This window comes from Sander vitreus, chromosome 12, assembly GCF_031162955.1.
Source record: "Sander vitreus isolate 19-12246 chromosome 12, sanVit1, whole genome shotgun sequence".
Classification (NCBI taxonomy): domain Eukaryota; kingdom Metazoa; phylum Chordata; class Actinopteri; order Perciformes; family Percidae; genus Sander; species Sander vitreus.
Window position 1 is genome coordinate 19,278,607 of NC_135866.1, and position 26,906 is coordinate 19,305,512.

Sequence of the window (26,906 nt, forward strand, 5' to 3'; positions counted from 1 at the left end):
CACTGTAAGAAGGTTCTTTATGATTATATTCCAGATTCAGTATCTCTAGTCCAACCTTAGAGCAGGTTCAGACTCACAAGGAGGAACTTAACATCATTCAAATCAAATCAATCATTTCTTTCAAATATTTTATAAAACTATTTTCTTGAGGAGAAACCAACCTGGACCACCAGACTTCTCGCCCTCCTCTCCTTTTTCTTGCCCATCTGAGAGCTCACCAACCTCTATGGTCAAATGACCTGTTGAAGTGCAGTAAAGACACCTCATTATGGTCGAAAGAACGTGAAATTCATTCCCATTAAAGTTTGTTTCATGTGAGTTTTTTGTCTCTAGAACTTGCTTACCATCTTTCTTGCTTTTTCTGTGTCTAACTCCTTTGGTGTATTTTTTCCAAAATTTGCGTTTCTCTTTGCCTCTTGCCCTCAGGGCAGCTTTGGGGTCTGTGATCCAGGCGTGATAAAGAAACTGGAGAGCAGAGAGAAGGAGTTTAGTTTTGATGAAAGGATGTGAAGAAGAGTGACTGAGGCCAGTTATGCAAGAGCAACAACAAACAAAAGGATAAATTAAACACCAATTTAAGGTGGTTTTGCACAGTAAAGGTAAAAACATTTCCATTCCAGTTTATGTTTGATAATTTATGCCAAATAAGCCTCGTTTGTGATATGAATGAACTCATCTATCACTGTGGTGTGTGAATATGTTCAATATTCTGTTGAAGCAGAACACCAAAGATGGAAAGGCAGTTTGCTGTGCCGTTAGTTGTTACCTAAAGTGGCAGATGTTTATAGAAAGCAAGCTGTGTTAATTAGTTCTGGTGGTGAGTACCTTGCCTGCCTTGACTACACACTGCAGTATAGTTTTAGGCAGCTTAATGATAGACTTGGGCAAAGCCAGAAGAGCAGAGAGAAACTTCCCAATAGCTCGCTACAGAGAGACAACAGAGTGAGAGAGGGTTAGTAGAAAATAATTTCATATTATTAAAAACAACAGAGATTAAATGTGTTAGGAGACAAGAGAGGATTATGTAGTCCAGGTGCAGATGAGGATCAAGGGATTTGTTATCACATTCTCCTGAATGTTAGTATTCAAAACGTTCAATCCTTCGTAAAAATAGCAATATCACAAAGTAAAAAGTTAAAGTCTGTTAAATTTTTTTTATAATAGATAAAACATTTACATTAGTATGTAAGGTTCAAACAAGAAATGTTTGTCTTAGCGATATTTTGTGCAAGCAATGCATCCTATTCTATTAGTTTATTGAATGTTTATCATATAAAATTCCAATCGGCATGATAGTACTGTAACTATAACCATCAGAAACAGTCTTTGGTGGAAAGTAACTTTGTACATTTACTCTCACTTGAAACTTCACTACATTTCAGAAGGAAATATTGTATCTTTTACTCCACTACATTTATCTGCAGTTAAGAGTTGCTTTTTAGATTAATATTTTTCATTAAAAAAAACATGATAAGCTTATAAAATAGAAAAAGTTGTTAGCTGTTTCACCAAAGAGACAAAACTTCTCTTCTTCACTTCACTTCTAAACTTCTCACATGGTTTAATTTAAATATCAGTTTGAGGCCAAAAGAGGTAAACAAAAAAGCAAAGATTAGAGAAAAGTAAAAAAAAAAATTAATACAAAATTGTGTATCAGACCTTTTTTCTTCTTTCCTCTCCCATTATTAACTCACGATCCCTCAGATTTATCTTGTGATCCTTTGAAGGGGCCCGACCCCTAGTTTTGGAACCACTGGACTACCCAACTGTATATAAAGCAGTTAAAAGTAACTTTTTCTTTTAATTTGTTTATCTTTTTTACTTTTATCTTTTGGATGTTGTGTGTCCTTACCAGTGTGTGTCTGTCAGTGTTCATGGGTCTGTGTGTTTGTCCACGTTTTGGACGTGTACTGGGTTGATTTGCGGGTGGGTAGGGGACTTGAGGGGAAGTGACATATCAGTTCAACTATGCTGTGTTCACTTTGTTCACTGTGCTCACTAAAATTTAAAATTCAAATAAAAAAAGTTGACAAAAAATAAAAAAGTAGCTCCACCTCGACCAGCTATACAGTACATTTCTGCTGACACGTTTACATGTTAATATAACAATAACTGCAGAATAAGCACTTTTACTTGGAGTAAAAAATTCCAATATTTCCATACATCAAAACTGTACATTACTTGAGTAAAACTTGACATCAATAATAAAAACATGTAATCAATTGATTAAATAATAATAATAATAATAATAATAATAATCTTGTTTCACGCTGAAAGAGATGGAAAAATTAACCAATAGTGGAAGTCACCTGAAAAGCCGAATTCTTTGGCTGTTCCTCATCTTTTTTCTCCTCCTCCTCCTCTTCCTCCTCACTGTCAGTTTCAAACAAGTAATAGTCTCCACTTCTAACCACTGAAGGGGCAGATGGTAAAGTTTAGTTACATTCAGTCAAACAGAGGCCGAAGTCATACATCACTTTTTCATCAACATTAAAATGAGGTTAGAAGGTTCCCTTGCTGAAAGGAAGAGGCAGGAAAATCGAACCACTTACCGTCAAATCATATGTAATTCGCTACATATTAAACATTTAACTGAGTCTACAGTAAGTGAATAAATAGACACACATTTAAAAGCATCAGATACATGACAAGATGAAACAGAAAATGCAGAAAACACATACAAATGTAAATATGGCTGATATAACTCTGAGCACAAAGCACAGTGAATATTGTCTATTAAAGACGCTTATTCCAGTAAGCACAGTCTTTAGTTTAAGCTATTCGACAGAGCAAGTGACTCCTGTCTACAGTAATTAAGTGTTAGAAGCAATGGGATAGACAAGGCTGACTTATGTCCTTGAACAGAACCGCAGTGGGTGGGAAGTGAGGGAGGATGCTGGGATATGGAGATGAAACATTAAATGACAAAGAGATAAAATGGAGAAATAATTTGAAAATGTCATGTGGGGGTGGAGTACAACATGAGACATGAGTTCAAACCAAACAGGCGACCACTGTATTAACTCAGAAAGTGCTAGTATTTTTTTTTATTCCACAAAGAGACTTTAAAGGTTGTCATTGTATATGTTCGATCACTGGTCCAATCGTTCTTGCCGTTTTATTTTCGCCTGTTTGGTGATCATGTCTACAGGCAAAGAATGAACAAACCCTTCATCCTTTATTCCAGTACTGAGAATAAAGGCAAGTCAACTTCATGTCTTTGCATGAAAATGTTTTACAACAGAGTGATTCTCTACTGTGGGCTCTTTAGGGGAGACTGATGATTACGTTTTAAACAATGTCAAGTACAAACCTCCAGACACTTAGACATTTTCTCTTGCCTTAACGTCTCATCATGTCTATTTAAGGCAACCCTGCTCTGCACCGATACTGACACGGTTTTATAGATCATCTTGAAACAGAAGTGCCTCTCCACACATAGGGTACAGGAGAGCTACAGGCAGTAACAAGAGCCCTTAAATAGAGACAGAAAACGACTAAAGTCTGGATGGAGCAAGTCTAATGTGTGTTAGTGCCTTCAGAGCCCAGGGGCAGTATGGGAATCGTCAGCGTTCTGGTCAAGGACACAAGGGCCAATCAGAGTGGAGGAAGAGAAAAAAGAGGGTTGGGGGATCAACCTACTGGAAGCATGGTCAACCCACGGCCTCCACCACTGCTTTTTTTTGGTCTTGGCTTTCGTTCCCTGTGCTCCTAAAATTTCACAAATACATCAATGCAACATTTCATAAGAAAATTAATTATTCTGCAAACTCAAGGCATATTTTACTCTATTAAGCTTTTCTTTTAGAACAAATACTAATGCAAATACATGATTACACAACATATGTTAATTAACTCAGTCATTATTCACTATCACCTATCTTCTTTGAGCACTACTGGCAAACATATAACAACAACACCAACTTTTCTAACACTGACTGAACCAGGAGAGGCCCCGGCAGCCTTCGTCATACCATCATCATCATCATCCTCCTCGGGCTGGACGAGGGTCTGTCCGTCTCCAGACTCCTGTGCCATGCTTAGCATCTTCTCCTTGCCCCTCTTAAACTTTTGCTGCCTCACCTTAATGCGCTCCATCCTGATTAGATCAGAGAGGCAGTGAAGAGACACAAGGTATCGACACAGAAGAACATCACTGACGGCATACCAGACTGACCATAAATATCTCCAAGCTTCATATGGAAATCACTGTGTACGTTGTGAAACAGTGGAGTGCTCATTAGAGCGGGTGAGTGGATATTATCAGAGCTAATGAGTATCTCCTTAGGTAGCTGTAAGTGGTGGAAATACATTGACCTTATGATATACTGAGCGATGGCTTCCTGGAAACAGTAAAGACTGAGCTAGTAGTTCCTTTTAATACAGAACAGATTTTAAATGGCTTTTTCAATCATGTATACTTACTTATGTTTTAGTGTAACTAAATTTTTCCTATAGTAAAAAAAATCCCATGAAAAGACCAAAACCAAGTGTGCAATAATCAATCTGAAAGTAGTCCTGAATAAATGCCCTATTTACAACAAATGTGGCCTCTTTCAGACATAACTTGTATCTGAATTGGTCCTGGAGTACTTCTAAATAAACGTCCAATCTAATCCAGAGGAAGACAACTATGTGTATGTAAATGTTTAAATGTTAAAAGGTAATTCTAAGTCTTGGGCAATACCTACATTTAACAGTCAAAGCTTCCCCTAGTATTGCATATTGTACACACAAAACACAACATTATATCACATGAAGTCAAATGCTTAGAGTCTCACTGTCTCTTCAGCTGCTCCACAGATTTGCGCTCCTCCTCCAGTCTGGCTCTCACCGCCTTCACTATTGTGGCCTGGAAAAGCTCCGCCCCTCTGAAACACAATCAAATATTCAAAACATCCAGTGTCAGAGTGTGAAGGTTTGATCCTATTTTACTATTTAATGTAATTTTGAATTAGTACAAATTAGTACAAATTGGCATTAACTAGTACAAATGCAATTTTAGATATCTACAATTAGAAATATGACTAGAAACAATGCAATTGCAGATATTCACAAATTCAAAAGTATTTCTTCTTCTTCTAAAATTAAAATAACAACTGGTTACAATTGGATTGTAGATATCTGTTCATTCTAGTAGATATCTGGAATGTTCATTCTAGATAGGAAGAATGACGTGCATATCTGAAATTGAAAGGTCAATACACATGAATAGCAAAAGTGATGTCATTTTTCCTTGGAAGAATTATGTGATTATCTGCAATGACAATTGTGGATAGGAAGAATGTCATCCTGCATCCGGCATGCAAGCCAGCATGCTTTTCTGGCTATTCTGACTCACAATCCTTTGCGCAGCATATATGTGCAAGAGGGTCAAAGTTCAAGGCGGAATGTTATGAAGAAGTAGTATGTCCCAATTGTATGCATACTGCAGGCAACATTATGTACTTTGTAAGGGCAGCGGAAGTACATACTAAAAGTAAAATGAAAAAGTTAGCGATTTGGAATTCAGCCAATTATTTCCTTAATGAATAAATCTGACAAACCTTAGGCCTTATAGCATCGAGGAGCGCATGTCTTTAGCATTCTCAAATAAATCCGATTCATAGACCTTTTTCACAGCAGACTTTTTCACATGTAATGGAAGGAAAAGTAACAGCATCCCTATGCAGCAGGCCAGCTTATCCTAATCTGTGTACCTGCACGCGAGGATCTGCGATGCTCTGATATCAGCCACCACATGGAGGAAGTAGTAGCTCATGAAGACTCGTCTCTGCAGCAACAGGAAGGCAAAGCAGATACTGTCCCAGATAATCCCGGCCTCGTTGCTGGGCATGTCACACAGCTCTAACGACAGGTGAAAGTGAGGACATTTATCTCAAGGATATTAAAGTAGACTGTTATCAGTATTTTCTGCATAAATCTTACTGTTTCACTGAGTATTGGGGCAGTGTTTTGTATCCACTGCAATTCCAGTAAGATTAACACAAAGACTGCACTGAACTAAATTAGCCCTGAAAGATCGGCCTAAACAATAAACAAAACTGTAGGTTTAATTTCAGCTTTTTGGGAAAACACACTTTTAGAAAACACAATCTAAAACAGCAAATTGCACTGAAATGCTATGTACAGTATGTATAGTAGTTGTAGCCAAAATGGGGATTTATGTTCGTACAAATATTGAAGGGGATATCTCACCTTCTTGTGAAATGAATTGTCAATCATAAAATGCACAAAGAAGTAAAATGTTGAGTTCACTCACTCGCGTTTGCTTTGCTGACGTTGATGTTGTATTCTTTGATGGTGCAGGCCAGACTGAACAACTGGATCAACCAGCATTGGTTCTCAATCAGGGAGTTAATGTAGCCACAAGCCAGGATCTAAAAACAAGAATCCTTTATATACTTAAATACAATAACTTATTTTATACATCATAATTATTTTTTCTTAGGTATCTTTGAAAACATCTTTGATTGCACTTAACACACATACAGTGTTACTATGAACTGTGTATCCTAAAATACACACAAACAACCCCTGGCAGGGGGCTGTGAAAAGCTGCGGTCCAAAACCTCACGCCAGAAAAACTTATTTTTTTAAGATTATTTTTTTGGCCATTATTTGACAGGACAGCTGAAGACATGAAAGGGGAGAGAGGGGGGAATGACATGCAGCAAAGGGCGGCGGGTCGGAGTCGGACCCCAGGCCGCTGCGTCAAGGAGTAAGCCTCTATATATGGGCGCCCGCTCTACCAACTGAGCAATCCGGGCGCCCACAGCAAGCCTTATTAACAAGACCCGGGACCCCCACTGACACTGAATGCTCCAATACACCAAAGCAAATGCTTTGCATGTGAAAACCTACTTGGCAATAAACCGGATTCTGACTAAAATCTAAATATTCTTTGTCAGGCTTTGTCTATCATGTAGTAACAGTAATTAACTGATCTTGATTTACAATTTCAGACTACTCACAGACAAAACGTTCTTCATGGTGATAACAAAGATGTTGTAGGCGATCAGGAAGTCCCAGTAGTGAAGGATTTTTTTGATTGGTTTGAGCAACAGCTCACCACCAAATAGCAGGAAGTAGAAGCAGGCTACCAGGTAGCCCATACAGAAGACACTGATGCGTGTGGTCCCCGTGATGAAGATGATGGTGAGGACAAACCAGAACAGATAGCTAAACATGATGACCTTCAGCATGTCCAGGTAGGACCTAGAGGACAGTGGGGAAACCAACATGTCAGCACTATTTTTCCAAAAAGATTACATATTCAATTTCATATTCATATTCAATATTATCTTTTTCGTATGCTGCTCTAAATGTCAGGGAAAGGTTACTGTCGGAATTTTTTTTACTTCAATACCCAGAGGTGATCAAACATCAGTAAACACAACATACAGAGTATCCCCGTGCTGCATTCATGTGCAGTGCTCACATATTATTCCAAAACAGTTACTCCAACTGCTCGCATTGTAGTCACAACTGATACAGTACATGGAAACAAAACACTAACTTAGCTGTTAACAAGGTATACACTTACTGTGTTGGATTCTATTTACATTGAACTACCAGCGATGGTGCTGTTAACACATCTGTGTTTCCTCTTCCCTAAAGAATTCAGAAATTCCCTGATTTCCTGGCTGACTTGAACCCTTTTCCCATACAGCTGACGTATCCACGGTATGCAGAACATAACGTGAACCCAGCATCAAGTTCACAGTACAAACCCCGCTGGTCTGTGAAGTAACATAAAGTAAAAATCAAACGCTCACTCACTAGTTTTTTTTTTTCATGGTTACTTGCTTACTTACTTGTACCAGCATTTAATGTAACTGAGAACATTTACTCAACTTAAGTATGTTTTTGAGGTACTTGTACTTTACTTTTACTACTACCAAAGCATCCCCTGCTTTATCGTCAATTTTAAAATAAATGGGACCATAACTTACAAAATGAACATCATGATATATTACAGAAGAAGTAGCGATTTAAGACATAAATTCATTATGAAAATGTTTATTGAGGTAATTAATCAAGTGATAAGCAGAATACATTTTGGACTTCTTTTTGCAATCAGTGGAGTCGCCCCCTGCTGAAAATGGGATAGAATGCAGGTTTAAGTCACTTTCGCATTGGCTTCACTTTTCAGACCCGGAAGCTTTGTCCATTATTTTTACAGTCTATGGCATGGACTTGGCCAGCTAAGCTAACTTGCTAATAAGGATGCGTGCTTAGCACATAATAAAAGTCAAAACAACATTGCAGTTCATTCTGTTGCTGTGTGTATATTCCGCCCATCAATCACACTTATGTAGTACATTTTGTATCACTTAGTGTCAGAACACCAGTAAGCGTCTGATCAATGAATGTGAACCAGAGCTGAAACCGGACTCCTGTCACTCAGCACAGGTAAATGTACACTTCTGCATGACCTGAATGTGTCTAACATGCTAAAAGCATGCGTGTGGATCCTGTGTTATCATGTGAGAGACCATTAATATGATGTGTGGAGTGAAAACATAGGAAGCAACGTGCATTCATTTGATGGACCTGGGGAAAACATAGGACCACAACAACAACTGCACTGTTTAGGAAGCAGCTCTGATGAAGTGGGTTTGGATCGGACAATGCATTGATGGGCCGGAATAGCTGAGTGAGTGTCCTTCTTCATCAGGGGGAGAAAATACCTTTTCCATACTTAAAAGCTATTTATTGAGTTAGAGTACAGGGCAAAAGCGTCTGAGTAGCGGAGTGACGGACAGAGTGTTTTTGTGGATTATGGATTTCTCCCCCACCCCGTATCCGTAATTTGATCCTGGAGGGAAACAATAGAATAAGTGCAGAGCTGCTGTGGCGTGGACAGACGGGCTGTACAGCTCTCTTTCTCTCTACTAGGGCTTGTTGATGGACACAGAGTGCGTTAATAAAAGACTTGTCCACTTTGGGCATCAAAACAGTGGAATGTGAAGAGCACATAATCAATGACTGTGGACAGGTCAGGATGCTCTCGCTGTCTTTCTGACTCGCTCTCTATTACCCTGCCTCTCAAAACCATCTCTTTACTCTTTTTTATGCGCAAAGTCAGTATCTAGATTCAAATATTGGATGACAGCCAGAATTCTGATTAGTGGGTATTCAATTACATCTCTCACTAAGCTACTGTCATTTGTCTTACCTTTATTTATCTAGGATAAGGGATTTGCGGAGCCAGAATGTTCTTATTCAGCACCACACCACTTAAGATTCTTACAGTAACACAGTTAGCAGTCAAGTACAACAACAGTTTTCTACTGAGTTGCTGGAGCAGCTCAACTGTAGAGGCTGAAGTATACAGCAAGCATCTTACTCAACTGTACCTTAGTGGTTGGAGAGAATGATGCCTTTTCTACCAGTCAGAAATCTGCAACCATCTGTTACCAGCCTGCTCTACTGCCTTTTAGCACATCAGTGAGTTTAAAGCTCTACTTGGTTACTTACACAATAGCGGCACCCTGGTTCACAATTGGAGTCTGTGACTCCTGTCGCACTTTTTGATCTAAAAACGAGTTGACTGATTTATGGCCACTTGGGGTCGGCAGATACAAGTTGTGAACACAACACTGACATATTATCTTTTAAGCAGTTTACTTAAACATCCAGCAGTTATAGAGCAACATTATCATTTATTTCGGGTCTGTTTCTGGCCACCTGGCAAACACCAGTCGTGGCTTGGGAGTGGAGTCTAAAGCAGCGAAGCAAGTGGATTCTGGGATTTGGTGTCTTTCATCCATATGAGCCAAAAACACATTTTCTGGCTTATCTCAGCCTTGAAGGCACCAATTTCATTTTTACGTTAATCTTGATCGCTATAGCTACGTGAGTACTTTCGATAGAAAAAACCCCGACCCGAATCAGTGCAGGTAACACGGAGAAGCTGCAGCTACGTACTACAAGCGTCCCCTGAGCTAAAACGGCAGTGGTCGGGGCAAGTTTTAGAGTGCCTTTGTGCCTCTTAACATACACAAAATGCAATTAATATGTCTGTGCCACATGAACAGGGCCCTTACGTGTCAACAAGATGCATTTTCAACTCAGACATTGTTTAAATTCACCTACCCTGGTCCCTGTCCCCTGGACACACTCACCGGAGGGCAGCTAGCAGCTAACAGCTACTACCGCACTACTGTTTTTTTTAGGGGGGAATACAGTTCAAGACGTGACATGACCTGTCCTCTGGAGGACATATCCACACCACCACCGCTCCGTGGATTGTTATTGGGATAATTATAACAGAAGCCTGTCTGAATACACTCACCGGACGGCAGCTAGCAGCTAACGGCTATCAGCTAGCAGGGCAAGCTAGCTACCGGCAGGATCGAGACAGGGACCAGGGTAAGTGAATTTAAACAATGTCTGAGTTGAAAACGCATCTTGTTGACACGTAAGGGCCCTGTTCATGTGGCACAGACATATTAATTGCATTTTGTGTCTGTTAAGAGGCACAAAGGCACTCTAAAACTTGCCCCGACCACTGCCGTTTTAGCTCAGGGGACGCTTGTAGTACGTAGCTGCAGCTTCTCCGTGTTACCTGCACTGCTTCGGGTAGGGGTTTTTTCTATCGAAAGTACTCACGTAGCTATAGCGATCAAGATTAACGTAAAAATTGGCCGGAATTCTCCTTTAAGACAGCTACTTCACTTCCTTTCCATTTCTGTCTTGTTGTTCGCCATGTTAATATCGGTTCTGTCAAGCTCCAATGGCACCTAAATTATAAAATCTGTTTCAAGTGAATCTACTGTAAAAGCTAATTTAAGTGTTGAAATACAAGTCTGGGATCCAGTGTCATATACTGTATCCATGTGTCCTTATAGGCATTAAAAAAAAAAAATAATTCACACTTGGGCCAATTTCTGCTACTGTGAAAAATGTTTTATAAAATTAGTATGAACAGCTGTACCTGCAGTGGATAAAGTCAGGGACGGGGTTGTGGACACTGAAAGAGGCTGCGTCAAGGTCTCTGCAGATCTCCACGTTGTCACCAGCCATGAGGCGGACTGCTGCCTTGTTCTCATCATCAAAGACCTGCCTCTGGAGAGAGGCACAAAGCAGCAACATGAAGTCATCTGGAAAGAAGAGAGGAGAGTATAAATCTAACTTATGCTGAACAAAATGCTTGCTAATACTAATACCAGAAACTATAATGACACTCATCAGCATCCTAACTACTACATATCTACAAATTAGAAAACATACAAATGAGGAACAATGAGTTGGGTTGGGTCAGGAAATCTGGAATATAGAGCCACTTGATCACATTGGAGTCTGTAGTAGAGGTGGGAGACCTCCAGGGATAGTCTGAAATGAAAACACGCACCATTATCATCAGATATATATGTATATAAAAACATTAAAATTACACTTTAAAAAGGACGGGACTGACAATAGTTAACAGACATAAAATTAACTGACAACACTTTGGATAATCTATTAAATATCAAACATTTGTTATTGTCAGTTTCTCAAATGTAAAGATTAGCTGTTTTTCTGTTATTTATATCATTATAAATTCAATACTGTGTGTTTGGGACTATTGGGCGAAGAATACAAGAAATTCGAAGATGTCTTTGGGAACTTGTAAAGGGCATTTGTCACTATTCTTTGACATTTTATACATTAAATGATTACTCAATTGACTGTAAAAATAAATTCTAGAAATCATCAGCAGTAAGTACAATCTGGCCAAGTCGCTAACACAAACCTTTACAGGCTGCTGGTGGGATCCCGATGCAGACCAAGTACTGGAAAGTCAGCATGCAGGCCAGGAAGAAGCAGTACTTGGGCCAGATCTCAGCGATGGCTTTCCTCCTGCGTCTATACATGACTGCAATTAAGGCAAAGGCGTGAAGCATGGCGTAGAAGTCCATACGCTGCCCGATAACGTTGACCACCAACAGCAGGCACGTCTGAGGGAAGCACACAAGGACTATAAACATGAAGTGATGGAGTTTTTCAGATAAAACGTATATTTTAGCTCTTTTCACTTGTCTCTACATGTACCTCAAGTCCAAACTTGTAAAAGAAGTAGTTGATGAAGTATTTGATGAAGCTGATGATGCCAATGTCCAGATGCTGCCGTGTGATATCATGGAAGATAATCCTGGCAGCAGGAGGCGACTGTTTGTTCCTCAGTCTAAAGTATTCCTGATGGCGGTAGATGGTCACCTCGAATGCTAACAGAGCCAGCATCAAGAGGTTGTTCTGCACAGATGACAGAGAGAATTTCTTTAAATATGTATTCATTTTGTTGAAAATATTTGCTTTTAAATAACTGATTGGTTATTAACTGTACTTTGAAACAATTTTTGTCAATTATAAAATAAAAACACCTAACCTTTTCTGATATTTGATTTTAAAGACATAGGAATTGTTAAGTTGGAAAGTAAATAGGTAATACAAGCTGAATGAAGAGAAGCTGACTACAGTACAGCAAAGGAACCTAGAGCTTCAGTCGGATGGCACAGCAGGAAAATTAAGTCACCAAGCACACTAAGCTTAAACATTTCCTAATTTAACAGATAGACCACAGTAACAGCTCAGGCGCTTGAGACTAAATAAATGACACCACTATGAGCTACCCCAAAATGAAAATTACTGAGTTGTACGTGAACCCGAACATGGGCTTTATGCTAGTCACTTCTTAAATATGAAATACTAGGGTAATATAAAAAGAAGTCGTTGAAATTAAATTCAAAGTGCTGTAGTCATAACAGAAGCTTATCTAAAAGGCATTTAATGAAGTGTAAAACTCATTTGAAACTAAAGTATATCAATTTTTTCTACACTACAATAAGCAAAATAAAGCAAGCAGTCAAAGCAACTAAAAATACCCTGTTACCAAGGTGAAAAGTTGCATGTAGATTCAGCTCCACTGCTTAATCAGTCTGTCAACAGTGTCTATAACAACCAAACAGCAGCAATAATGTATGATGGGTGCTTGGTGGGAGTTATTTCCATCTTACTCCGACAGTACTGGTGGAGAACAAAAGTTACATTATTTAAGAGTGTCGAAAAATGCAGCAGCAGACTCAGATTTGTCAAAAAAAGCGGATCCGACCTTCTTGGAGTCACCGGAGATGGGCTGGATAAGCGAACACATGGTACATATTGTGGCAGGCCAACGCTTTCCCCATGGGTTCCAACTCTCGCCGCAAGAACCTCCGCAGATAAATCAGGGTAAAAGCGTAGCCGAGAACCATCATGGAAAATATCACGCTTCTTTAAGGCAGCCCTGAGTACAGCCTCTCTTTGGGAGAATCGTAGAAAACGCACCAAGACGCTTCTCGGGGGCTTGTTTGGGGCCGGGACTGAAGCCAGGGCTCCGTGGGCACGTTCAATCTCCAGCAGAGGGTGGTCAGCCGACTAAGGTCGGTAGAGTGGAGAAAGTCCATGAGAGGAGTACTGCCTTTGGCTTTCTCTGGGAGGTTAACAATCTTCAAATTCTCGAGGCGGCTACGATTTTCCAAATTGTCAATTTAGGCCGTAGCAGCTCCACTGTCTTCTCTATGGTGCCTAAGTGGCTGCTGCAGTTGCCGCAGTCATCTTCTGTAGCAGAGACCCTACCTTCAGCCTCCTGCATACGTTTTTCTAAGTTTTTAATTTCACTCAGGGCTCCATCAATAACATCAAGGCGAGCACCGACTGATTCATTCATGTCGTTCATATGGGAGGCCACAGACTTTATTTCAGCTAAAATCTGCTCCATAGTTGTCAAGGCAGTCAGCACTGAGGCCCCAGCTTCATCACGGTGGTCCTCGTTAACACTAGCAACACGTGTGGCTGTCTGTTCATTCCCTTTCCTCCTACCAGTGTGAGGGCCAGGCAATAAAAAAATAGAAAAGTCTTTGTTCTGCTTGTTAGGCATCTCTACAATAGATTCCTGACTGGTATTTTCAAGTTTGCTTGGAGAAAGTTACTACTTTGTTTTAACCTGGAGCCGGAGAGAAATCTCAAGCGGCATCTCGATCCGGGTCAAGTGACCTACCCTAGGGACCGTTTATAACCTATTACTTTAATTTCTGGCAACTTGTGATGGACATTTGTCATATTTTCTGACACTTTATACCCAAAAGCTCAATTATAATCTATTCTAACCAAAGTGTATCTGATGGGCTTCTTTGTTTTAACACATTGTCACTTTATTAACATAATATTTGGGCCCTTCTGATGAAGAAAATACTCTTTTAGCTTCGGTTAAATGAGCAGTGACTTCCTGGAGTCATAACCGCCCTGTAAAACAACAAATTGTCGTTTTTAAGCTTCAGTTTTTGTACACATTAAACAAACGAGATATAACATTAGTGAGCTTTGGAGATGCTGATAGGCAGATTTTGTTACCTTGGGACAGAGCCAGGCTTGCGGTTTCCCCCTCTTTCCAGTATTTGTGCTAAATTAAGCTAATCAGCTGCTGGCTCCAGCTTCATATTTAAAGAACAGATATGAGAGCGGTATCAACCTCTTCTTTTAACTCATAGCAACAACAAAAAACAAATAGGTGTATTTCCATAAATTTCAAAATGTTCCTTTAACTAAGTCCTTTACATGATCACAATGTCATAAATTGTTCTTTCATTACTGTGTTGAGATCCTGTGTGCTGCAAACTTTCAGCTAACTAACTAACTAAATGTTTCCACTCCTCACCCTGAGGTAGCCCAGCAGGTCAGGAGACTTGTTCAGGCCGACCCAAATGGCTGGATCCACTGAATCATTATACAGCAGAGACTTGCCCAACTCAGTCCTCTGCCAATCTGAGTAGTTTCCAGTCTGTGGACAGAAAATATAATTGTATAAATGTAGTAAAAAATGGATTCTTAGCACAATCAAGAATAGTAATGATAATGTTAAGCAGTATGTATTTGTATACAACAAGGGTAACAAAGCATGTATTATATTCACCATATTGCACTTCTTGGAGTAGGTAGTGGGGTCTATAGACTTCAGCTGGTACAACATTTTGCATACGATGACGACACACGTCCAGACAGCACAAACACTGGAAGCAAGGGGCCGATACTGGCTGTAGGGCAGTGCAAAGGCCCAGGATGCCAGGAACACATAGTTGAACAAAGACACCTGCACAGGAGACAATACAGGTGATGATGACAGAAAAAAACGCTCAAATAAATCCTTTTTCCAATGACATTCTCTTTTTCTTTATTATCTTCCTACAACAGTACAACAACGGTTAAAGGTTACAGGTAAAACAAAAAAAAGTAAGGAATAATGTGAGGCAAATCAAAAACGTAAAAGCTTGAGGTTAAGAACCATAAAGAAAAGATTATTACATTACATAAATCTATGTCTATCAAAGTGAGTTTTAATAAGAATCTAAAAGCCTGAGCAGCTTATCCAGGCGAAACCCCTCAGAGGGGGAGCAAGAAAACACAGATCAAGACTTTGGTTTCCATTGAGAAATTCTACCAGCTATTACAAGTTCATCTAAATACCCCAGACTACTATCTGGCTAGTCTGCAGTGTAAATACACAATCCTAGTTTATTTCAAGATGGTCTAAGTTGGCTCAGTGTTGCAAGAGATCAACATATTTCATACAGTATCTGAGCAATAAAATCAACCAAGAAAACTGTAGGTAATTGTGATTATTAATATAATGGCTCTTCACCTCACAATTGTATTAAATGTACTTAGTTATAGAAGATTGTGACATGATAGTCATTTATGTATGACCTCATTCATTTTACATGCTACAAAAAAACTGAAAGAATCTTGGCAGTTTAGCATTTAAGACCATGTTAACCAGGTGATGTGAAAACACTCAAGAAATCCACTTTAAACATCTGCGAATCATAAAAAAAAACCTTAATCTACTGTTTAAACGTGGTAACTACATCTAGCATGTACCAAAAAAAACGAAATAAGCAACTACTAATATAAGACTTCTACGTACAAATAATACACGTAAAGATTTTTTTTTAAGAGTAGCACAAGGGAAACACAGTAGTTAAAACTGTAAACTTACACTCTCAAGTCTTTCTGGGTCTTTTAAAAGTAAGTGAGAGAAAGTGAGTGTGTGTGTGTGTGTGTGTTGTGAATCTGTTACATTCCATTTTGTGAAAACTCTGAACCAAGCCTTTCTAATCGGACTTCATCGGTATCATGAATTGTTTCACTGTTTTCCTCCCTGAAGATTTATCTGTGTGAACCTATCTTGAACCAATCCTCCTTTCCTCTGGTGCCCCTTTCTTATCTATCTACTTTTGCGTCATCGAAATGACTGGAGCAATTGTTACAATATGTAAATATTCTTCTTATTCTCTCTTTTTCTTCAGTGGAATCTCAAGCATTCATACCTCTTTGACAGAGACCATAACAATGTAGCAGGACACAATCTTGATGATGTGGATCTCCAGTAACCACCAGATGAACAGCTGCAGTTTGTGAAAATACTCCAGGAACTTGAGGAAGAGCACAGTCAGACGGTCAACCACCAGGTGCCATTTATTCTTCAGATCTGAAAAAGAGAAAATAAAAAAACAGAAGTATTTAAATAGAAAAACAGCAAGACTGAAGGGGTGCAAAAAGAAAGAGTTTCCAGGTTTCATCTCTTAAAAACAGCAGTATGTCCTCTGTTTAAACACCATAATTCCTCTGCTGGCATTTTGATAAGGTGTCTTCTCAAACACCAACTCAAACTGGAGCAGACTGATGATTCTCTCTTTAAGTAAGTTAAGTAGTATTGTCTGTGTAGCCAAAGCCTGATATATCTAAATCATCTGTGTCATACACTTCTATTGAACTATTACGCAGATGATTCTCCTTGTTAAAAGGTTAAAATGAGGTGATCTGTGTGACAATCTGAATTTTAGTGAAGGAAAGAGGAATTTCAATATGTTTATCATTTTATGTGGTCAACATAACAGCTAAACATGTGTTTTACACGTATTCTGAAACTGTAAAATGTTTGTTAATGTAATCTTTTTCCCATATGCAGCATCTAAAGATGTATGGAAACACGCCTAAAATCTGTATTAACAAGCAAATTCCAAACTGTTGATTTAATTACCTGAGAATGAAGACTTAATATTTAGTTTTATATTCTCACAAAGGATATAAAACCTCCAGCCACAGTTTGATGGTGGGTTAATGTTTTCACAAAAGCTATATTATCTCAGGTTCTAATAGAGGCCTCATTGTTTGGATTAGAAAACTCTGAGGGCATATAGCTTTCCTAGCTTGCAGCTCATTATAAACTGAGAGGCCATGCAGGTTTGTGTTTTATTACCCATTTTATTTTCTGTGGATATAAACAACATTTTAATTTAAGACCAGGGTGACCGTCTGCGTAAATATGCTAATGGTGCAGCGTTAGTAGGCTTTAGCAGGATGATGTAATGGGTGAAAGTGAGCACTTGAGCTATGTTCTGTGTCAGAACAGAAAACTGGAGGTAAATCTTACTGAACCCAAAAGCAATACAACACATTTTTTACAGTTTTACTGGGGATGAGTAATGGCTGCCTGAGTGTAGTGCAGCAGATACTTCTTGGACAGCAGACTAAGCTTCTCTAAGAGAGCTTTGGTCTTTAAAGACTGTAACCAGCAATTGTCTTCTGAGCAGAGAGATCTGAGAGAAAGGGTCTCTACACTTATAACTGTAGCCACCACATGACAGCTCATGTGCACCTCAGTTGTAAACACAGTGAGAGGATTAAACATGGCTGGCAGTGTGGTAAGCTTTAATAAACATTGGAAGAAAACACATGAAATGCTGAAGTACAAGTCTGCAACATGATCAGCCACACAGCCTCCAGATCAGCTGAAGTGGAGGAAGGTAAGAATAGCAAGTTGAGTTTCTAATATAGTTGAATACTGTAGATTTAAATACCACTCTTTGCGGTAAATAAGAGTTTACATTACAGTTAGTATCAAACTGATGTGTCTACAAGTTGTCTACTCAGAATTAGAGATCGGTACCTTGGAAGCAGATTTTAATAGATGGTCAATTGATTAATCAAGAAAATTCTGACCACATTAACTGATAATGAAAATAATAGTTAGTTGCAGCCCAAACATGATTGAGTGTCTCGTTGAAGTTTGTAGACCTGCTGTGTTGCAGTTGCTCAGTACCTGAGCTCTGCTCTGTGCTCGGCTCTGGCTCTGTCTTCGCACTGCAGTGGTGGCTCTCATCTGTGCTGGACTGCCGCGTGTCGGAAAAGCTCCTGGGCTTCTCACCAGTCATGTCAGTGTCATACATCACCACCACCAGGGCCTGCTCCTTCTCCTTCTCTGTCCCCCACTCCCCCTGTGGCTCCTGTTCCTCTCTGGATAGCGTTGCCTCTACCGAGCTGGCACTGAGTATGGTGAGGTCTGCCAGGCTGCCATCTTGGTGCACCAGTCTGAAGACATGTGAAGAAGTTATTACAAACAGACACATGCATGCAGACTCACACACACACATCTGCATATCTATGCTTACGAGGACCTTGAAATACTTTTGGAATTTTTTTTACCAGCTAGATGTTATTTTTAGGAGCATTTTTGGAACTACTAAGTAACAGTTGACAACAATATCACCCCATAGGTCCATTAAGTAGCTATTCTGGAGCCTTCGATCATATCAGACACAATCTAAGGACCTGAACGGTTAAAATGATTGGTGTTGGGGATGGGCCTCTAATTTCTAACTTCAGGACTACCTAAAATTTTAAAGGGCTTTATGGCTTTAAGTGTCTATGAACGTCTGACCCTTCCAACATTTTTTTTTAAGTATATAAGTTAAGATGAGCTTTGTAAGCCTTTTTTTATAGACAGTGGGAAGAACATATGCAACAAAGATCCCCAGATTGCTGCGGTTCATAGTCGTCACCATGTGAAAATGTGTCCTACTCCTTTATCATTCAGACTTAAAATACATGTCTTTCCACTAAAGTAACCCTAACTTTAACCTTTTCTAGAAAGCAATTTGAATCTTATCTTAAGGCTGAACAGCAATTTCATGATATCATGACAAGAAAAAATTCCACATATATAATATAAATTATATAGATATAATTTATCATATCTGATTTTCTCACATTCCTATATTTTTGAAGGCATTCTGTCCTCATAAGTATATAAATACAACACACACTCATACATATGGTCCAGGTGATTGTCAAAAGGCACCGATGCAACTGTTTGAATGGGAATCATCAGCTCTGTGTCCGCTAACTGAACAGCAGACCAGCGTTTTCTCAGGCATTGTAATCAATAAGCATTGCACATTCCTTCTGCATTCTTTAAAAACAATAATGTTGTTTGCTTTTGGTGTTTGAGGGATTTTTCTTCTTGCAGCAGAATAATGGTAGCATCTGAAGGGAGGCATTAACCCTTTAAACTCTTCCTAGGCAATGGAGCAAGGTCAAAGGTTGGGTTTGGCTTGCATGAACCGGCCGCATACCAAGGCAAGCATTTTGTTATCTAGTGGTCATACTTACTTGCTCTGCTGAGTGGTAATGTTTTGCTTGATGCTGCTCAGAATAATAAAGTTACACAAAAGTCAAGATGAACATTGAGGAGAGAAACCGACAAAGGCAGGCTGAAACTGACACTTAAAATCACCATATGCATGTAGTTTTATTAAAATGCATGAAAACTGGCCAAAAGGCTCCTGTGGTTTGGGGTAGGCGAGTTTTTTCAGGAAGGGGTTTCAGTGCAGAGAAGTAGGTGTGTGGCAAGATACTGGAAGGGAAGAACACTTCATTCAGATTCAAACATGCTTGTTTGATAGTTTGTGAAACTCTCGGAGAGGAGTAGAAGGGTTTTGTTGGGGAAAAGGCTGGGCTTGGTTTGGAGGGGGGTTAAAGATCCAAAAAGGTAACAGAGAACCCAAAAAGAGAAGGCTACAGGCAAAATAATAATGTACAAAACCTGAAAATGAACATCATTCATGTCAGTCAAATACCTAAACTCCTGGAGTAAGATATTTCAGAAGATCATCAATGTATTATCATTGGCAAAAACTGGGTAACAGGGACAAGTAAAGGCGGGGTAAAGGACTTATTGCAACAGGAAGAGGGAGTTAAGACTCAGAGGTGAACTGGGATGGTGATGGATGCCACAGAAAGTGAGCAGATACCCACCTATTCATGATCAGATAGACACGGCCATTGACTTTAGCATGGCTGTGTGAAAAGGGTGGCAGAGGAGAAATGGCAGGAGGTCACAGAGAGAAGCAGAGCAGCAGAGACAAGCTAAGCAAGCGACAGCAAAACAATGAAAAATCCACAACAATACGACCGTAAAGTTAAACACTCCACACCACAGACTATGAAAATGTGAATGCTATAACACGGAGTGCACTTAAAGGCACACAATGACAGATGCGCGATAAGAACAGTGGTTATATTGCGTGTTCAACAGTGTTTGTAAGTGCGGTTATCCAGAGTTTGAGATGAAAAGGTGTTGTAACTTGCCGAATTCGAAACCAATCTTTGAATGAAGAATGTTCTTACCTCACGCTCAACTAAAGACTGTTAACATGCATACATTGTCAGTTATTATTCTTGAGTAATTCTTCAGTATTATTTTTGTCAACTCTTAGTGGAATCATGTAGTGATTTAGTTTGTGCCTCTCATGTATTATTACATTCATGCCACAGAGGGAAGCAGCTGTTTTCCTAAAAGATGCAGTGGCGTCTGCATTTTTAGGCCTTTATTTATAAAGGACAGCTGAAGACATGAAAGGGGAGAGAGAGGTGGGAATGACATGCAGCAAAGGGCCGTAGATCGGAGTCAAACCCGCAGCCGCTGCGTCGAGGAGTAAACCTCTATATATGCACCTGCTCTACCAGGTGAGCTACCCAGGCGCCCTATTGTGATTAAAGATTTTATACAAATGGAAGATTTCATTTTTTGATCTTTGAAAATTCCAGAAAGCTGTCTGACAACGCTTACTGCTGTTTTAAAAGGTATTTACAGGATCATAAAAGACTCTTTGATGAGTTTATTGAATGAATTTTCAGATAAACTTGCTTATGTAGCATAAGGTCAACGTTGAAGGTGAAGTTGAAATGCCCATTGCTCAGGATTTTTAACACTAAAGATTGTAGATAAATCTTGCTAAGCAAAAAATAGAGTGACTGGAATTAGGTCAGGTTGTCTATGAACAACCTCTCTGTGGGGCCATCATGTTCAAAATACTCAGCTTGTTTGTAATTGAGCTGTATGAAATTAAACAAACCAGATACAAAAGAACAAAAATCTGCTTTTCAATCATGGTTTGGACCAAAGAAAACAAACATAATTTGTCTTACCTGTAGATAGTGCTCTCCTCTTTGGCCACTACAGCCTGGAGGTCGGTGAGCTGGAGGAAGCGGTCGTGGAAATAGTGCAGGTGGAGTATACACACCAGCAAGAAGGAAGTGGGAATGAAAATCCTGGTGAACAGCATGGTGACTTCAAACTTATTCAGGCCCAGGTCCTCCAAGCTGCATAAATGAAAAAAAGAAGAATAAAAGGAAAAACATGAGACTTGAGCTTACTTTTTTTTTTTATTGGAGGTGAGTGAGGAATCTCTCAGGTGTAAATGTTTACAACTGATTCAGTGAAAAGAAGATTGATGACAAAAGATGAAAAAAGAAGGCCAATGTAAAGTCAAAATTCTTGAAATATTTAAAGATTAAAACGGGAATCAAAAGCTATTGTGTCAATGCAGGATGGTATACAACTATGTTTTTGTGTAGTATCATAACATACTATCACACATTCCCTTCCACAATACCTTGTTTACAACCTAAGGCTAATGCACTTAACAATATTAAATGCAGGTTACCTGATATTAGGTGGTTGAAAGCAACTTGAAAAATGAAACATCACCTTACTTTTTTAAATCAATCTCATCCCACCAAAACTGAAGATACTCACATATTTATGTAATCTTTTTTATTGCGTTTGCATGTGTTAAAACATTTTCTATGTTGTTGTTTACTGTATAATGTAATATTTTTCTGTTCTTACCTAAACAATATACTGAAAATGTTTAACGACAATGTTTCAAGCCATCACACTCTTTTCATCATTTCATCATAAGTAACCCTGTCCACAGGAGAATAATGATTTTAGACCCATTGCTCTAACCTCTGTTGTGATGAAGTGTATGGAGAAGCTCATGGTGAGCAAACTACGGCTGGACGTAGGCCCACAGCTAGATCCCTTCCAGTTCGCATACACCCACAAGAGAGGCACTGATGATGCTATCAACAGTATAGTGCACCTAGTGACTAAACACCTGGAGAATCCTAGGGCCTATGCTAGACTGTTGTTTGTAGATTTCAGTTCAGCCTTTAACACCCTACAGCCTCAGGTTCTCCTGAATACACTCCAGCTGATGAATGTCAACCCCTTCATCACTGCGTGGTACCACTCATTCCTCACCAACCGTACCCAGCAGGTCAGGGTGAACAGACCCTGTCTGGACCCTTGACCATCAGTAATTGCGCCCCCCAGGGGTGCTTCAGTTCACCAGTCCTGTTCACCTTGTACACTAATGAATGTACATGCAGCACTACTAACAATGATATGATAAAGTTTTCCAGTGATACAGCCATCCTGGATTTTATGTTTGACACATCAGATACAGCTGTGTATAAAACTGAAATCTAGAACTTTGTCCAGTGGTGCGACAGACATTTCCTCATCCTCAATGTCAAGAAAACAGAGGAGATGGTATTTGACCTCAAATCCATCGGAGACCACTCACCAGTGGTTATCCATGACCACACCATAACCTAGGTCAACTCTTATAAATACAGTACTTGGGCATACACATACCCAACAAACTGACATGGAGTGTTCAGATAGAAAATGTCTGCACTATGGTCCAACAGTGGCTACACTTTCTTCGTAGGCTGAGGGTCTTCGGTGTCAACCAGAAAGTGTTGCTCCTCTTCTATACCTGAAAGCCCAGATTACCCGGGTAACACAAAGACCCATGGAAATCTTGGGAGTCAGACAGCATCCCACACTCCAGGCTGTCTTTGACAATACTATCAACAGGCAGGCCCTGAAGATATCTTCAGACCCCATCCATGTCCTCCACCCTGAGTAACAGCTTCTCCCTTCAGGCAGATGCTTCAGAGTCCCCCGGTGCAGACTCAACCGCTTTAAGAACTCATTTGTCCCCCTCTCCATCAAAGCCCTAAATGGCAAGCCAGCCTAACCCCTGAAATGCTGCTTTTATCTTAAATACACACATGTACAATTTTACTTTTCTTTTATGTTGATAATGCGGCTTACCCTTACTTCACATATTATGACTACTATTATGATGTGTTGTACAACGGGCAGTGTGCAATTTTGTTGGCTGGTGGCATGCAACAACAATGCAACATGAGCATGTCCATGTAGAGTAATGCAACAGTCTGTGTCCTGTATTTATGTATGTATGTATGTATGTATGTATGTATGTATGTATGTATGTATGTATGTATGTACTATGTTGTGTTAAATTCTTTAAACAGCAGATACTGTTTACTTTCTCCCTAAATTTCCTTCGGGACAATAAAAAAAATATAGCTATCTTATCTTATTTACATTTGAGAACACGGGAGAGGCTTGAAACATTATCAGTAAACTTGGTGTGTCGGAAAAACTAGTATTTTAAACTCTCTGAAATTTCATCAACATATGTAGCTGCACATTTTCATTACCATAAAATATCAGTATTCGTGTAGGTGATAAAGGGAAGCTCACCCCTTTTTGTCCATTCCCAACTTCTTTGACCAGAAGTTAGACCAGCGGTCAAACTGGAAGGTGTAGACCAGGATGAGGACCAGCATGGTGTATATCACGACAGACATCCAGAAGTACTTCAGGATCCTTCGCCACCACTCATAGTGCACCTAGATAAGAATAATTGTGATAATTGTGTTTCAGGGGTCATGAATTCTCCGAGTGCACAGAGGACATCTGGATATAGAATGAGTGCTCTGTTTTTACTTCTGGTTATAAAAACAGTCGAGAATACACTGTGGATTATGAGCCTGCTGTACACAAACCTTATGACATACTAAAATTGTCAGCACCTTCTGTCTTTGGGAAATTTAATTTGGAAACTTTACAGTGTCCTACCTATATGCTAAGTTTGGAATACACACATGCAGAACCACTTAGTAAAAAGCCTTTAAAGGAATAACGTGCAGTGCTTTCCTTCAAAAAACAATGTATAGACTTATACAAAAGTAATCCCTCTCAATCATCACTTATGACCTACTAGAAGTGTGTGGTGGTGTCTGTCTCAGAAGAGACAGATACAAAATATATTTGTGGGATGAGGTATGTGGGAAAACGTGGAAATGTAAGAGAAATATTGGAAATATGTAGTTATATATGTGTACAAGGCACTTAGTATCATCACCAGTATGTTTTGTTACCTGGTAGAGCGCCACACAGGAGAGGAACATCATCATGTAGATGATCTTGTACATGACAATGGTTCCTTCGAAGCTGACGATGAAGAACATGCCACCACAGATATAGATCCAGTATTTGACTAGCATAGCTATGACCATGTTGCCCAGAACCTGCATGATGTCCTGCTCCCCTCCCTCCTCAGAGTCCTCTTCCTCTATAAAACACAGCAGCGAAGCAGAAGTCTCTGTGCTAACTGACTAAAACTTTTCAGCGAACTATGAGTTGATCAGTCAACAGACCTTCCTAACTAACCTACATTTGGAACATATTTGGAAAGCAGTAGATAAACATTTAATATATGGTTTATAACATTATAAAGTAGTTGTAAAGTAAGCACATACAAGGACATTTTCAGGTGTTTATTAATGTACAGTTTGTCAATAATTATAACTTCTCCTATGAAGACATATATTATTATAACTATGTTTTACTATATTGTCATTCATTATCTGTTTATATATACCCTGTTAAATATTTATATACTGCTTATAATTGCTAAACAGATGGGTGAAAGTAAAAAGTTTCCAAAGTTTTTAAAAGTTAACAAAGATGGTACACAGTGGACAGTTTGCAAATTTGACCTCCACAAAATAGTGCCTGTATATCTCAATGAAAATTTACATTTTCAGAAATATAGATTTGTTTTCGGAACATAGTGGAAGGTAAAAATGTGTAGACTGCCTGGTAGAATATGAATGAATAACTGAATTGGTTTTGAAAGAAATACTGATAAGTCTTAGCTGATCTTGGAGTGATAGTCAGACCTTTAGCCTTCATAAACAGGGAAGGTAGAAATCTGGATCATACTGCAGAACAGCCTGAGCAGTCTTCCCTCATTGTGATAATAAACTTAAGAGTATAATGTGTGCAGTGTGAACAAACTCAGGAAAAGCTGAAGGTAAGAAACCTCAATCTTTTGTATCCACCATCTACAAATGTTGATCACCAGCCACTCTCATAATTTCACCAATTTGTTAGTTCAGATACTTGCAAATGATCGTTAGTTAGTATCTCTTCACACGTACAGTACGGATGGTGTTACTGTAGCAACTTATACTGTAACCTATATTATGTTTATACATTATTTCTAGTACAATATAAATATAATTAGGAGCCCAGGGCTTACCCTTCTTCTTCTGATCCTCCACATGAACGTCAGAGAGACCAGCACTGTCTTCTTTTTGTTTTTCCTCTCTCTCTGTAAGCGTTTGTCTCAGCAGCAGCCAGAAGCTCAGCAGACACAGGACCTACACAAAATTAAGAAAATGTTTTGTCCAACAGATGACCGGCAAGAAAAGAAAATATTAACTAATACATCGTTTGCATTTTTTTAACTTGCTGAGAGCACAATATGGGTGGTAAAAACAACATCAGGAGATATACATAAATCAGAATTGAGTTTCTAAACTTGTGTTGGATTCATTTGATATTGTATTTAAAAATATAGTATGACCCAGGTGTGAAATATAATTGCATCCTGTCACATGCACTGTTTAATAAAACTGTATGAGTGTTAATAAACACACCACTGCAAGTTTGTGGCGACCGGCATATACAATCTTTTTGTAAACACAATTAGGGCTTTGAGCCATTTTAAAACATGTCAAAACACTGCAAACCTGACCTTCTCCTTCAGGAGTTCATTTGTGACTGCCCTCTATTTAATTAATTGACTTTTAGAGAGAGACAGTTTAACAGTTTATCCATTAGCTGCATACAGAGTACGTCTCCTGCATTATTAAATAACATTTGTGCTTTCAGATCACAGGTTGTCCCTCAATCTAAAGGTCAGTTTAAATGATTGCATGTATTCATAGTAGACAGGGCAATGTCAAAATCAAGAAACCCAAACCTTGGATGAAAGTGAGTGGAAAGGGTTTTTCTTCACGGGAAAAAACTCTGGGTCTCCTTTCATGTTCTCAAAAGTGAAAATGTACTGCAGAACTATCAGCAGGTTGCCATAGGCCACCATGAAGGGAGAAGACAGCATGGCGTAACGCCGCCGGTCCCTCACCATCCACAGCATGCAAGACCAGATCAGGAAGACAAACGTCAGCCAGCTGACGTATGTGATGCTCCATGCCTGAAGAGAAAAAAAAAATCACAGGCGATTTAAAACAAAATGCTGAAACTCTGCTGTTGATGAAGGACTAATGAAGGTGAAATACAAAGATTTGTGGGCTGATCCTTGGCTGCGTTCGCACAGTTTTCATAGAGGCACAGCATGACTCATAACATAGCTGGACATGTCATATATTTCAGCATAAGTTGACTACTCAGAAATGGTAATACTTGGCGTGTGTGGTACTTTAATGTTTGTTAGGGCACTTTTATGGATATAATAAAGTTGAATACAATAGTTTTGGTTTCTTGCCAATATCTCAACAGGTTTGCATTGCAGAGTACATATGTGTATATGAATGGACAGAGGAGAATGTGTTGTCTACAACAAAGC

The 26,906-nt window shown here is 39.2% G+C and overlaps 1 protein-coding gene across 2 annotated transcripts in view; it reads right to left on the reverse strand.

Moving 5' to 3' along the window:
- The window catches only part of piezo2b (piezo-type mechanosensitive ion channel component 2b), an 85,185-nt gene that overhangs the window by 20,376 nt on the left and 37,903 nt on the right, over positions 1-26,906 (reverse strand). For both annotated transcript variants that reach the window (XM_078264367.1, XM_078264366.1), the window contains 22 exons: positions 26,304-26,534; positions 25,578-25,698; positions 24,412-24,605; positions 23,732-23,880; positions 21,295-21,468; positions 18,128-18,396; positions 16,353-16,513; positions 14,939-15,115; positions 14,684-14,806; positions 12,043-12,243; positions 11,744-11,948; positions 11,239-11,340; positions 10,943-11,108; positions 6,975-7,218; positions 6,263-6,380; positions 5,700-5,847; positions 4,782-4,871; positions 3,975-4,099; positions 3,643-3,711; positions 2,310-2,413; positions 345-465; positions 162-239 (listed from right to left, as the gene is read on the reverse strand). In XM_078264367.1, the coding sequence (XP_078120493.1) occupies positions 162-239; positions 345-465; positions 2,310-2,413; positions 3,643-3,711; positions 3,975-4,099; positions 4,782-4,871; positions 5,700-5,847; positions 6,263-6,380; positions 6,975-7,218; positions 10,943-11,108; positions 11,239-11,340; positions 11,744-11,948; positions 12,043-12,243; positions 14,684-14,806; positions 14,939-15,115; positions 16,353-16,513; positions 18,128-18,396; positions 21,295-21,468; positions 23,732-23,880; positions 24,412-24,605; positions 25,578-25,698; positions 26,304-26,534 (3,370 nt within the window). The remainder of the gene's footprint in view (positions 1-161; positions 240-344; positions 466-2,309; positions 2,414-3,642; positions 3,712-3,974; positions 4,100-4,781; positions 4,872-5,699; positions 5,848-6,262; positions 6,381-6,974; positions 7,219-10,942; positions 11,109-11,238; positions 11,341-11,743; positions 11,949-12,042; positions 12,244-14,683; positions 14,807-14,938; positions 15,116-16,352; positions 16,514-18,127; positions 18,397-21,294; positions 21,469-23,731; positions 23,881-24,411; positions 24,606-25,577; positions 25,699-26,303; positions 26,535-26,906) is intronic.